The sequence below is a fragment of the Chlorocebus sabaeus genome, chromosome 14 (genome assembly GCF_047675955.1).
Source record: "Chlorocebus sabaeus isolate Y175 chromosome 14, mChlSab1.0.hap1, whole genome shotgun sequence".
Classification (NCBI taxonomy): Eukaryota; Metazoa; Chordata; class Mammalia; order Primates; family Cercopithecidae; genus Chlorocebus; species Chlorocebus sabaeus.
Genome location: NC_132917.1, coordinates 101,860,512 through 101,872,690, shown reverse-complemented (window position 1 = coordinate 101,872,690; position 12,179 = coordinate 101,860,512). Strand labels below are relative to the sequence as shown.

Sequence of the window (12,179 nt, the reverse complement as noted above, 5' to 3'; positions counted from 1 at the left end):
TGGAATGTTTTTCCATTTGTTTGTGTCCTCTCTCATTTCCTTGAGCAGTGGTTTGTAGTTCTCTTTGAAGAGATCCTTCACATGCCTTGTTAGCTGTATTCCTAGGTATTTTATTCTCTTTGTAGTGATAGTGAGTGGGAGTTCATTCATGATTTGGCTCTCTGCTTGTCTATTGTTGGTGTATAGGAATGCTTGTGATTTTTGCACATTGGTTTTGTATCCTGAGACTTTACTGATGTTACCTCTCAGTTCAAGAAGTTTTTGGGCTGAGATGGTGGGGTTTTCTGAATATAAAATTATGTCATCTGTAAACAGAGACAACTTGATTTCTTCTCTTCCTATTTGAATTGGCCAGAACTTCCGATACTATGTTGAATAGGAGTGATGAGAGAGGGCATCCTTGTCTTATACTGGTTTTCAATGGAAATGCTTCCAGCTTTTGCCCATTCAGTGCGATATTGACTGTGGGTTTGTCATAAGTAGCTCTTACTATTTTGAGTTATATTCCATCAATACCTAGTTTATTGAGAATTTTTAACATGAAGGGATGTTGAATTTTATCAAAGGCCTTTTCTGCATCTGTTGAGATAATCATGTGGTTTTTGTCTTTGGTTCTGTTCATGTGATAGATTGTTTACTGATTTGCATATTTTGAAGCAGCCTTGGATCCCAGGGGTGAAGCTGACTTAATCATGGTGGATATGTGTTTTGCTGTGCTGCTGGATTCGGTTTGCCAGTATCTTATTGAGGATTTTCACATCGATGCTCATCAGGGATATTGGTCTGAAGTTTTCTTTTTTTGTGTGTGTCTCTTCCCGCTTTTGGTATCAGTATGATGCTGGCTTCATAAAATGAGTTAGGGAGGAGTCCCTCCTTTTCAATTGTTTGGAATAGTTTCAGAAGGAATGGTACCAGCTTCTCTTTGTTTTTCTGATAGAATTCAGCTGTGAATCCATCTGGTCCTGGGCATTTTTTGGTTGGTAGGCTATTAATTACTGCCTCAATTTCAGAGCTTGTTATTGGTTTATTCAGGGATTCGACTTCTTCCTGGTTTAGTCTTGGTAGGGTGTATGCATCCAGGGATTTATCCATTTCTTCTAGATTTTCTAGTTTATTTGTGTAGAACTATTTATAATATTCTCTGATGGCAGTTTGTATTTTTGTGATGTCAGTAGTGATATCCCCTTTATCATTTTTTATTGTGTCTATTTGATTCTTCTCTCTCTTCTTTATTAGTCTAGCTAGCAGTCTACTTATTTTGTTAATTTTTTCAAAAACCGTCTCCTGGATTCATTGATTTTTTTTTTTTTTTTTTTTTTTTTGGAGTGTTTTTCGTGTGTCTATCTCCTTTAATTCTTCTCTGATCTTAGTTATTTCTTGTCTTCTGCTAGCTTTTGGATTAGTTTGCTCTTACTTCTTTAGCTCTTTTAATTGTGATGTTAGGGTGTTGATTTGAGATCTTTCTAGCTTTCTGATGTGGGGTTTAAGTGCTGTAAATTTCCCTCTTAACACTGCTTTAGCTGTGTCCCAGAGATTCTGGTACGTTGTCTTTTTGTTCTCATTGGTTTCAAATAACTTCTTGATTTCTGCCGTAGTTTCATAATTTACCCAGGAGTCTTTCAGGAATAGGTTGTTCAATTTCCATGAAGTTGTATGGTTTTGATTAATTTTTTATTTTTTATTTATTTTATTTATTATTATTATTATTATTATTTGAGGCAGAGTCTCACTCTGTCGCCCAGGCTAGAGTGCAGTGGTGCAATGTCAGCTCACTGAAACCTCTGCCTCCCGGGTTCATGCCATTCTCCTGCCTCTCAGCCTCCCGAGTAGCTGGGACCACAGGCGCCCGCTACCACTTCCGGCTAATTTTTTGTATTTTTAGTAGAGACGGAGTTTCACCATGTTAGCTAGGATGGTATCAATCTCCTGACCTCGTGATCCGCCCGCTTCAGCCTCCCAAAGTGCTGGGATTACAGGCGTGAGCCACTGCACCTGGCTTGATTGAATTTCTTAATCCTGAGTTCTAGTTTGATTGCACTGTGGCCTGAGAGATTGTTTGTTATGATTTCAGTTCTTTTGTATTTGCTGAGGAGTGTTTTACGTCCAGTTATGTGGTCGAGTTTAGAATAAGTGCCGTGTGCCACTGAGAAGAATGTATACGCTGTTGATTTGGGGTAGAGAGTTCTGGAGACGTCTACTAGGTCCGCTTGTTTCAGAGCTGAGTTCAAGTCCTGAATATCCTTGTTAATTTTCTGTCTCGTTGATCTGTCTAATACCGACAGTGGGGTGTTGTAATCTCCCACTATTGTTTGGGAGTCTAAGTCTCTCTCTCTCTCTCTCTTTTTTTTTTTTTTTTTGAGACAGAGTTTCACTCTTGTTGCCCAGGCTGGAAAGCAGTGGCGTGATCTCAGCTCACTGCAACATCCGCACCTTGGTTTCAAGCGATTCTCCTGTCTCAGCCTCCTGAGTAGCCCCCGCCACCACACCTGGCTGATTTTGTATTTTTAGTAGAGGCAGGGTTTCACTATGTTAGTCAAGCTGGTCTTGAACTCCTGCCCTCAGGTAATCCGCCCGCCTCAGTCAAAAGTCCTCACATATAACTTTTGATCCCTAAAAATGTGTAACTGCTAATAACTTACTGTTAACTAGAAGCCTCACTGATAAAACAGTTGGTTAACACATTTTTGTGTGCTATGTGTATTATATGCTGTGTTCTTACAATAAAGTAGAGAAAAGGTTAAGAAAATCATAATGAACAGAAAATATATTTACTCTTCAGTAAGTGGAAGGGATCATCATAAAGGTCTTCATCCTCATCATCTTTATGTTGAGTAGTCTAAAGAGGAGGAGGGAGTTGGCCTTGCTGGCTCGGGGTGGCAGAGGCAGAAGAGACTCCACATATTAGTGGACTCATGCAGTTCAAACCCGTGTTGTTCAGGGGTCAGCTGTACACACATATACATGTACAGATGTGTATTTCCTGGCTCTGTACACTGAGGGGTCCGGGAGGCACCCCATTAGCAATAAGCACACCTGGCTTCCACATAATACTGGCTTTTAAATCCCATTCTTCACTAAAGAAACCAGAGTTTCTTGGATAAATGGTGGCTGAGAGTAGTGAAAGTACAAGATGAAGCTGGAATTTTTTGTTGTTCCAGAAAATATGAAGAACGATGGGGACATATCCAAAGGACACAAAAGCCTTCTTGAAGGGGTTCCCACTGGCCAAACCTGGGACATTCAGAGCATCAGAATATATGATAGTAATAGATTATAACCCATTGAAAAAAGAAAAACATGAGGCCATACTGATATAATTAAGTGAATAATGAAATATTTGATGAGGAACAGGAAATTGCGTGGCTTTAGACTACTTCTCCACAGAATGCTCGTTAATTACAAAGGAAAAAGGAATAATTTTATAGTGCAGAAGCCTGGCAGCCCCTATGTGAGTGAAGTGATCAAAGTGAACATCACCAAGAATGGGACAAGTAGAGGTCATCTGCTACCTGATAGGATGTAGTGAAAAGAACACAGCATCACTTCTATGATTCTTGCCGAAAATATATAACCTGAATCTAATCATGACCAGGCCTCAGATAAACCCAGACTTTGGGACATGCTACAAGAAAAACTGGCCTATAGGCCGGGCGCGGTGGCTCAAGCCTGTAATCCCAGCACTTTGGGAGGCCGAGGCGGGTGGATCACGAGGTCAGGAGATCAAGACCATCCTGGCTAACATGGTGAAACCCTGTCTCTACTAAAAAAGACAAAAAATTAGCTGGGCGAGGTGGCGGGCGCCTGTGGTCCCAGCTACTGGGGAGGCTGAGGCAGGAGAATGGCGTGAACCCGGGAGGCGGAGCTTGCAGTGAGCTGAGATCCGGCCACTGCACTCCAGCCTGGGTGACAGAGTGAGACTCCTTCTCAAAACAAAAAAAGAAAAACTGGCCTATAAAGCTTCAAAAGTGTCAAGGTCGTGAAAGTCAAGTGAAAGACTTCTCCAGACCCACATAGTCCAAAGAGACTTGACAACTGAATGTGATTCTGAACTGAATCCATTGTAGCAAAAGGACGTTATTGGGACATTTGGCAATATGTGAATGGGTCTTATGATTAGATGGCGGGGCCATATCAATATTAATGTTCTGAATTTGATGGTTGTGCTGTGGTTATGTAGGAGGATGCTGTGTTTGTACTAAATATATGATGGGGTGTTAGGTAAGTAACTTGACCCCAGTGATTCAGTTTTTCTTTACACTTGAGGTTGTTAAACTATATAAAAATAGACATAGTAATTGCTCATGCAGCTGTGGCCCTTATTCAGGGCCAATTAGTTAAGGGTAATGTGTAAAGTAAATTGAGGACCTGATCTTCTCAACCATCTTAGCCATCTAGATTCCCAGGCAATTGAGGATCAGGATGCCTTTTTTTTTTTTTTTTTTTTTTAAACCAAGATCCTGCTCTGTCTCCCAGGGTAGGGCGCACTGGCATTATCACTGCTCACTGCAGCCTCGAACTCCCTAAGCTAAAGCCATCCTCCCGCCTCAGCCTCCTGAGTAGCTGGGAATACGGACACTCGCCACCATGCCCAGCTAGTTCTTTAATTTTTTGTAGAGATGAGATCTCACTGTATTGCCCAGGTTGGTCTTAAGCTCCTGGGCTGAAGTGATCCATCTGCCTCGGCCTCTCAAAGTGCTGGGAGTATAGGCATGAGCCACTGCACCCAGCTTGGGATGCCTTTTTTGTTTGTTTTGTTGTTGTTGTTTTTTGCCTGACATTGATTTCTGATGCCACTCATTACAGCAAAATGCTAATCCTGCACTCACATTTCATGCTTTATGGTCTATAAAAGACTTTGATAGGTTTTCTTTTCTTTTCTTTTTTTTTTGAGTTGGAGTTTCGCTGTTGTTGCCCAGGCTGGAGTGCAGTGGTGTGATCTCAGCTTGCTGCAACCTCTACCTCCTGGGATCAAGCAATTCTCTTGCCTCAGCCTCCTTAGTAGCTGGGATTACAAGTGCCCGCCACCACGCCCATCTAATTTTTTGTATTTTTGGTAGAGATAGGGTTTCACCACGTTGGCCAGGCTGGTCTAGAACTCCTGACCTCAGGTGATCCTCCTGCCTTGGCCTCCCAAAGTGCTGGGATTACAGGTGTGAGCCACCATTCCCAACCGGTTTTCTTATTTACATCCCACAGTACCCTAGAGCAGGCAGGGATTATTTTGCCATATTGGAGAGGAGGATAATGATGATAAAATAATAATACTGGGTGACATAGAGTACTTTTTATGGGCTTGTAATAATTTAAGCACTTTGACTATTGGATACTTTAACTCATTTAATTATCCCAGTTACCTTACGAAGTAGGTAGACTGTGCTTATTTTATTTCAACAAGGAATCCAGGGCACAGACAAGTTAAGTGATTTGCTAAGGCCCCACAGATTGAAAGTGGTGGAGCCAGGGTTTGCATCAGGCAGTCTGAGTCCAGAGCACCTGCTTATTTATGTGCTGGGTCAAAGCGCCTTAGCTAGGCTGGGTGACTGGTTTGGGGCCCTTCGTTCACTTCTTCATTGATTCAGCAAAGGAGTGCTGAGTGCCTGTCAGGGGCAGGTCCTGCTGCAGATGCAGACAGAGCCCTTGGCTCCATGGAGCTCAGGCTTTGTGAGGCGAGTCGAAGAACTGGACGTGAAATTGTCTCTGCCACCCCAGCATGGAGTCCGGACAGTGACCACATGCCTTGCACACGAGGAGCTGGCCAGCCCCGTGCTCACAGGTGCACTTTCTTCTCTTCTCTTTTGAAGGTCGCCTGGTCGGCGCTCTGGATGCAGTGTTGGATTCCAATGCACGGGTCGCTCCATTTCGAATTCTGCTTCAAGTTCCCGGCTCCCAGGTTTACTCTCCCATAGCATGTGGTGAGTTACTGAATGGATCAGACGTTTACTGGGCCATAGCCACTGGTGAGTTTTGTTCCAGTTGGAATGTTCCAAACCTTAAGGTGTAAGCATGCTGAGTATCTGCATGTCGGTGAAGCTTGAAGGTAACCCCTTTGGATAACTCCTTCATCTGCTTTCAGGAGCTTAATTCCCCTCCCCTCCACTCCCCTTCCTTCCCCTTCCCTCCTCTCCCTTCCTCTCCTCTTCCTTCCTCTCCTCTTCCTTCCCCTCCTCTTCCTTCCCCTTCCCTCCTCTCCCTTCCTCTCCTCTTCCTTCCTCTCCCCTTCTTCTCCTCCCCTCTCCTTTCCACCCCTCCCTCTCAACCTTTGCTTTGCCCTCCCATCTTTTTTTTTTTTTTTTTTAAACCATCAAAAGAACATAAAGGCTGTAATCTTGGGCAACATAGCTTGGGCATGCTAGGCTTTCGATTGGTGTGTTTCTTGGTGCTCATATATTGTTGATAACAAATCGAGCCATTTTCTTCTTAATCTTGTTTCTGACTTAACAAATGTGCTCCTGAATGCATACACATTGTGATGGTGTGGGTAGATTCTGAGGGCTGTGTCTGACTCAGGGCAGTCTTCTCCTATTGTGATGGTATGGGCACATTCTGAGGGCTGTGTCTGACTCAGGGCAGTCTTCTATTGTGATGGTGTGGGCACATTCTGAGGGCTGTGTCTGACCTAGGGCACTCTTGACCCCATGTTCCACCTTTGCACTGAGAGAATGAGTCACTGGACAGCTGGGGGCTGAGAGACGGTGGAAACCACCCGCTCATCTTCTCCCTCTGGGGTTTCTGTTCCTATCACAGGCATTACCTGGTGCTCTATCTAACCACTCAGGTTCCTCTTGGGCCAGGAGTCATCACTTGAGAAGACCCTTTTATTAAAAAGCAAAACCAAAATGTCTTTTTTAAAAAAAAAAACAAAAAAACCAAAAGTAATAAATGCTCATCTTCCAGAAATGAAAAATTAGATGAGAAAGAAGGAAAAAATAATCACCTGCAACCCTTTATCCATAGCTCATCTTCTTTCTGCATATATACGTGGTGTGGTTTTTTAGTTTTGTATCTTCTCATAGCACCTTATTAGTTACTTAAACTTTCAAAATCACCTCTACATGTTCTCTAGCAACATTTAAATTAAAAAAAAAAAAATTAAATTTTATTTTATTGGGTTGGAGTCTCACTATGTTGGCCAGGATGGTGGTCTTAAACTCCTGATCTTCAGTGGTCAGCCTGCCTTGGCCTTCCAGAGTTGCTGGGATTACAGGCATGAGCCACCACGCCTGACCAACATTGGAATTCTTTTTCCTCGAAAGTACAAGAAAGTGTGAAGAGAATTCACATTCATATCCCATGGATCCAATGCTAATCACTGTTAACATCTTGGCATGTTTTTTTTTTTTTTTTTCGAGTTCATTTTGTTTTTTAATTAAGACAGATCGTTCTGTATATGCATAAAATGACAAAGATATGATGTATGCTCGGTAGAAAGAAATCAGGCTGGGAATGGTGACTCATGCCTGTAATCACAGCACTTTGGGAGGACAAGGAAGGAGGATTGCTGGATGCCAGGAGTTCAATACCAGCCTGGGCGACAAAGTGAGACATGCATCTCTGCAAAAAATTTAAAAATTAGCTGGGCCTGGTGGCGTGTACCTGTAGTCTTAATTACTAGGAAGGCTGAGGATTGCTTGAACCCAAGAGTTCGAGGCCGCAGTGAGCTATGATGGTACCACTGCACTCCAGCCTGGGTGATAGAGGGAAAGCCCGTTTCTTAAAAAAAAAAGAGGCTGGGTGCGGTGGCTCACGCCTGTAATTCCAACACTTCGTGAGGCCCAGGCGGGTGGATCATGAGGTCAGGAGTTCAAGACCAGCCTGGCCAAGATGGTGAAGCCCCATCTCTACTAAAAATACAAAAATTAGCTGGGCATGTTGATGGGTGCCTATAATCCCAGCTACTTGGGAGGCTGAGGCAGGAGAATTGCTTGAACCCGGGAGGCGGAGGTTGCAGTGAGCCGAGATTATGCCAGTGCACTCCAGCCTGGGCGACAGAGTGAGACTCTGTCTCAAAAGAAAAAAAAAAAAAAAAAGAGCGAGAGTGTGTGTCAAAGAAATCAGCTAACTGAAAAATTTAAAAAAAGGTATCTATCTTCTCAAATCCCAGCCACCCAAAGTAACCTCTAGTTTCATGAGGTGAACATCAGCCCAGATAACTTTCTGAGATATTTAGACACACAGGGATAGTGGAGAAGATGGACAGAAGGACTTTTATAAAAGTGCAACTCATGTGTCAGTGTTTTTATAACAAAAGTATTACATTTACTTGATTTCAATAAAAGGAAATAAACTGAAATGAAACCAAAGATATGTTAAACTTCAAATAAATGTTTCTTTAGTGCAAGAGAGATTATTTTCTAAAAGGTTCAAGTAAGGTTAAGGGAAGAGATTTTTGAAAGCATTAAAAGGTTAGAATTGTGGCTTTTGAAAAACAATGTTTTAAGTCTGATAGTGTTCACTGGCTCCCCACCCACTGAGTCAAGGGTGCCAGCATTCTTCTTACCCTCCCTGCTTTCCCAATCTCTCATTTAAAAAAGTTTTATTATTAGTTTTACATTGTACTTTCCATTCTGTCATGTAAACTTCCTTTGTTTAGCTCAGTTCTTATACATTGATTTAATGCTTTTACTCAGGTATGGATTTCGCAATCTGGAATCTTTTTTTTTTTTTTTTTTTTGGAGACAGAGTCTCACTCTTGTTGCCCAGGCTAGAGTGCAGTGCTGTGATCTCAGCTCACTGCAACCTCCCCCTCCTGGGTTCAAGTGATTCTCCTGCCTCAGCCTCCCAAGTAGCTGGGATTACAAGCATGTGCCACCACGCCCAGCTGATTTTTTTTGTATTTTTGCTAGAGACGGGATTTCACTATGTTAGCCAGGATGGTCTGGATCTCCTGACCTTGTGATCCGCCTGCCTCGGCCTCCCAAAGTGCTGGAATTACAGGCGTGAGCCACCGCGCCTGGCCTGTGGTCAAGTTGTTTTGATCCTCATTTCGTTTTGTTAGGTTCCCAACATCCTTTTAACCTGTTATCCATTAGCTCATCTGTGAGTGCTTGTTTTATTGAACCCGTGTTCTTCAGTTGTTTGGTAGCATGAAGCACTCGTGAGAATTTTCTTTTCTTCCTTGAGTGTTCCATTCTCGTCTTGCATAGACTCTCTTCTTTGGAACCTTTTATTCTCATCTGTTCATTTTCTTTTGCAGTCGAGTGTTTGCTTGTTTGCAGTGCTGTTTCTCCTCGTCTTGCTCATGCTTGGGCATTGTTATCCCAGATGTTATATTGGCACTAACGTAGTGTGACTTTAACCTATGTTACGGGAACAGGGCAAGGAGGACTGGCATCTCGCTAGACGAGACATGGTGGGTGAGGGAGTAGGATCCTCTTTTTCACATTTCTTGCAGATTTGGAGCTTTTGATATGAGTATTTTTTTTCTCCCTGCTAGGTTGGCTTCTGGGGAGTTGTCAGGGTGGGGAGTTGCCCACATTTCTGCTGTGTTCCTGAATCCATGCCCTTTGTAACCACAGCCATACCACATTCTTAATGGCCACACAGCGTTCAACTCTGTGGCTGTAGCTCAATTTACTCATCCAATCCTTTATTGGATACTTAATTGGCCCTGATTTTTTAATAGTTTAAAAGCGTTTAAACTATTATAGTTTAATAGTGAATACCCATTCACGTCCACTTTTTTCAGGACACTTCACAGTCCCTAAAGTCTATTTATTTGAAATGTTTGTTGCCTGCCGTGTACCAGACACACGCTTGATGTCGGGGATTCTTCACCGAGTGTGTGAGGGGCAGTCTCCCTGCACCCAGCTTTTCAGGACCTGGGGGAAGGCAGATAGCAACATGAATGACAGGTGCAGGTGGGCAGAGGGCTAGGGAGACGAGAGGAAAGCGCCCTTGCAGAGCACATCCTGAGGAGTGGCTACACGGAAGGGATGTGTGTTTCTTTTTTTTTGAGACAGAGTCTCACTTTGTCACCCAGGCTGGGGTGTAGTCATGCGATCTCGGCTCACTGCGACCTCCACCTCCAGGGTTTAAGCGATTCTCCTGCCTCAGCCTCCTGAGTAGCTAGGATTACAGGCGCATGCACCACCATGCCTGGCAAATTTTTAAATTTTTAGTGGAGACGGGTTTTCACCATGTTGGCGAGGCTGGCCTTGAACTTCTGACTCAGGTGATCCTCCCACTTCTGTCTCCCAAAGTGCTGGGATTACAGGTGTGAGCCATCGTGCATGGCAAGATGTCTGTTCCTAATGCATTCTGTGTGTATTACCAGATTGCCTGCCATGATGTTTGCGCCAGCTTCCCTGGGTCCTCCTCTTCCAGCAGTGCAGGAGTCCTGAGCAGGTTAACTCCTAGAACCTCTTTCCGTTGAGCTGAGATCAGCTTCTTTTAGTTCCCCCTGGGCACAATTTCTGCCTCAGGCCTGACCCGGGCCAGGTCTGCAGATGCATCACTTTCTGCTGCCATCTTGCCCACAGAACATCTCCTGAGTAACAATTTGTTCTTTCACTGCACTTTTCTTGGGTTAAGGAAGAGAGAATTGTTGAGTGTATTTCTGTCATGACCCTGGGGTATCAATTTAGATCCTTGGGCCTCTTCTGGGAGTTCCTTGGGCATCTTGCACTGTGTTATTGACTCACCATAGTTAATATTTTATTGTGTCTTGAGCATTGAGCAAAGGCCCCTGCCCAGGGCTACAAGTCTCAGATAAAGCACAAACAAAAACTGTAGGAAGGGCCTGGGTGGCCCCAGGACACGGGTGGGAACAGGAAGAGTGGCCTGCACGAGTGATTTATATCTTCACTTGAGTTTGGCTGCTTGCACAGCAGGATGGGGAGACATAGGAGGGCCTTTGGGGATAAGTTTTTTTCCCTTTTTTCTAAGCAGAGATAGGTAGATACCTTCATGGGTGAACTACATTATTATTTGGCAGAAGATACCTGTGGCTAACTGTGGTTGGAAGGAGAGATGAATTGCTCTTATTTTTAACTTAACATGGATCAGGGAATCGCAAGGCTTTATAAAGATTACCGGCTTCAGTGGGCGGAGACATCCTAGGAGGGAGTGGTTGTGAGTTGTTTGGGAGGTTGTGGGCAGTGTGATTTGGATGAGAGCTGAGACGTCACCTCCCGACTCCCTGTCACCTGCGTCCTCCATCCCGGCACTCATCACCGACTCTCCTCTGACTTGGTTTTTGTCTGCCTTTTCCTTCATGGAAGTAAAAGTTCTCCGAGAGTCATACTTGGGACCTTCTGATGCCTAGGACAGAGCTTGACATGTCGTCAATGCTCAGTAAACCATGAGTGGGTGAATAAGTGGGGAAGTATGGGAGAGAAGGAGAGGAGTCTCAGCAGTTAAGACTTCTGTATATAAAGAGAGTGAAGGTGAGGCATGCAGTTACAGGTGAGACTCCTTGGGCGCTTTCTGCGGAGCCAGGCCAGGGATATTCGAGGCAAGGCACGAGCCTGCCCACCACCAACATGCAACGGAAGAATCTGAAAAACAGGGATGTTTCTTAGTCCCAGGCAGCCCGGATGGGATCCACGTTCTGTCTGTGGGAATTTGCCCACTTGGGCACCTCCTGTTGGTGGGCTCGAGCAGTGTTGGTCCTTTGGTGACCGCTCATTACAGTCAGCATCCTGCCTTCACGGGTCCCGCTTGTGGCAGCAGGTGTCAGAAAGTCCTTCCTTTTTACAGCTGAATAATATTCCATTGTAAGTCGGCTTTCTTTTAGAAGTCAGCTCTCTCAGATGATTGGGGTAAGTAGAAACAAGGATGTGTTGTGTGGAACCAGGAGAGCAGAATCCTAGGAGCTAATTCCTAGTCAGGTCATGGGGAGCAGGAGTGCTGGGAGGGCCAGGTGCCCAGCCTGGAGGAGGGCCGGTTTTTGGCTGAATTGATGCCTATCTTGTGCAGAGCCCTCTGGGTCCCTGGATGAACAAGGAGACTTCGTTGCCATTTCTGTGCGTCTTATGGTCTTAGTCATGGCTCTGTCCTGTGCTTGAAAAGTCCAGGCTGTTGGAGGCTGAAAGTTACCTATCATGTTCCTATGTGAGATGTCGATGTCAATGTCTTGTGTTCTTTTTGGTAGGTAGTTCCCAAGGTTACCAACTGCAGTATTCACACATACATTTTTTTTTTTTTTTTTTTTTAAGACAGAGTCTCTGTTGCCCAGGCTG

General features: G+C 44.2%; 1 protein-coding gene across 2 annotated transcripts in view; it reads left to right on the top strand.

Annotated features, from left to right (window-relative positions):
• The window catches only part of TBC1D8 (TBC1 domain family member 8), a 130,495-nt gene that overhangs the window by 50,506 nt on the left and 67,810 nt on the right, over positions 1-12,179 (top strand). The window contains exon 2 of one of the 2 annotated variants that reach the window (XM_073023249.1): positions 5,802-5,957. In XM_073023249.1, the coding sequence (XP_072879350.1) occupies positions 5,802-5,957 (156 nt within the window). The remainder of the gene's footprint in view (positions 1-5,801; positions 5,958-12,179) is intronic. The other variant, XM_073023250.1, reaches the window with a different exon arrangement.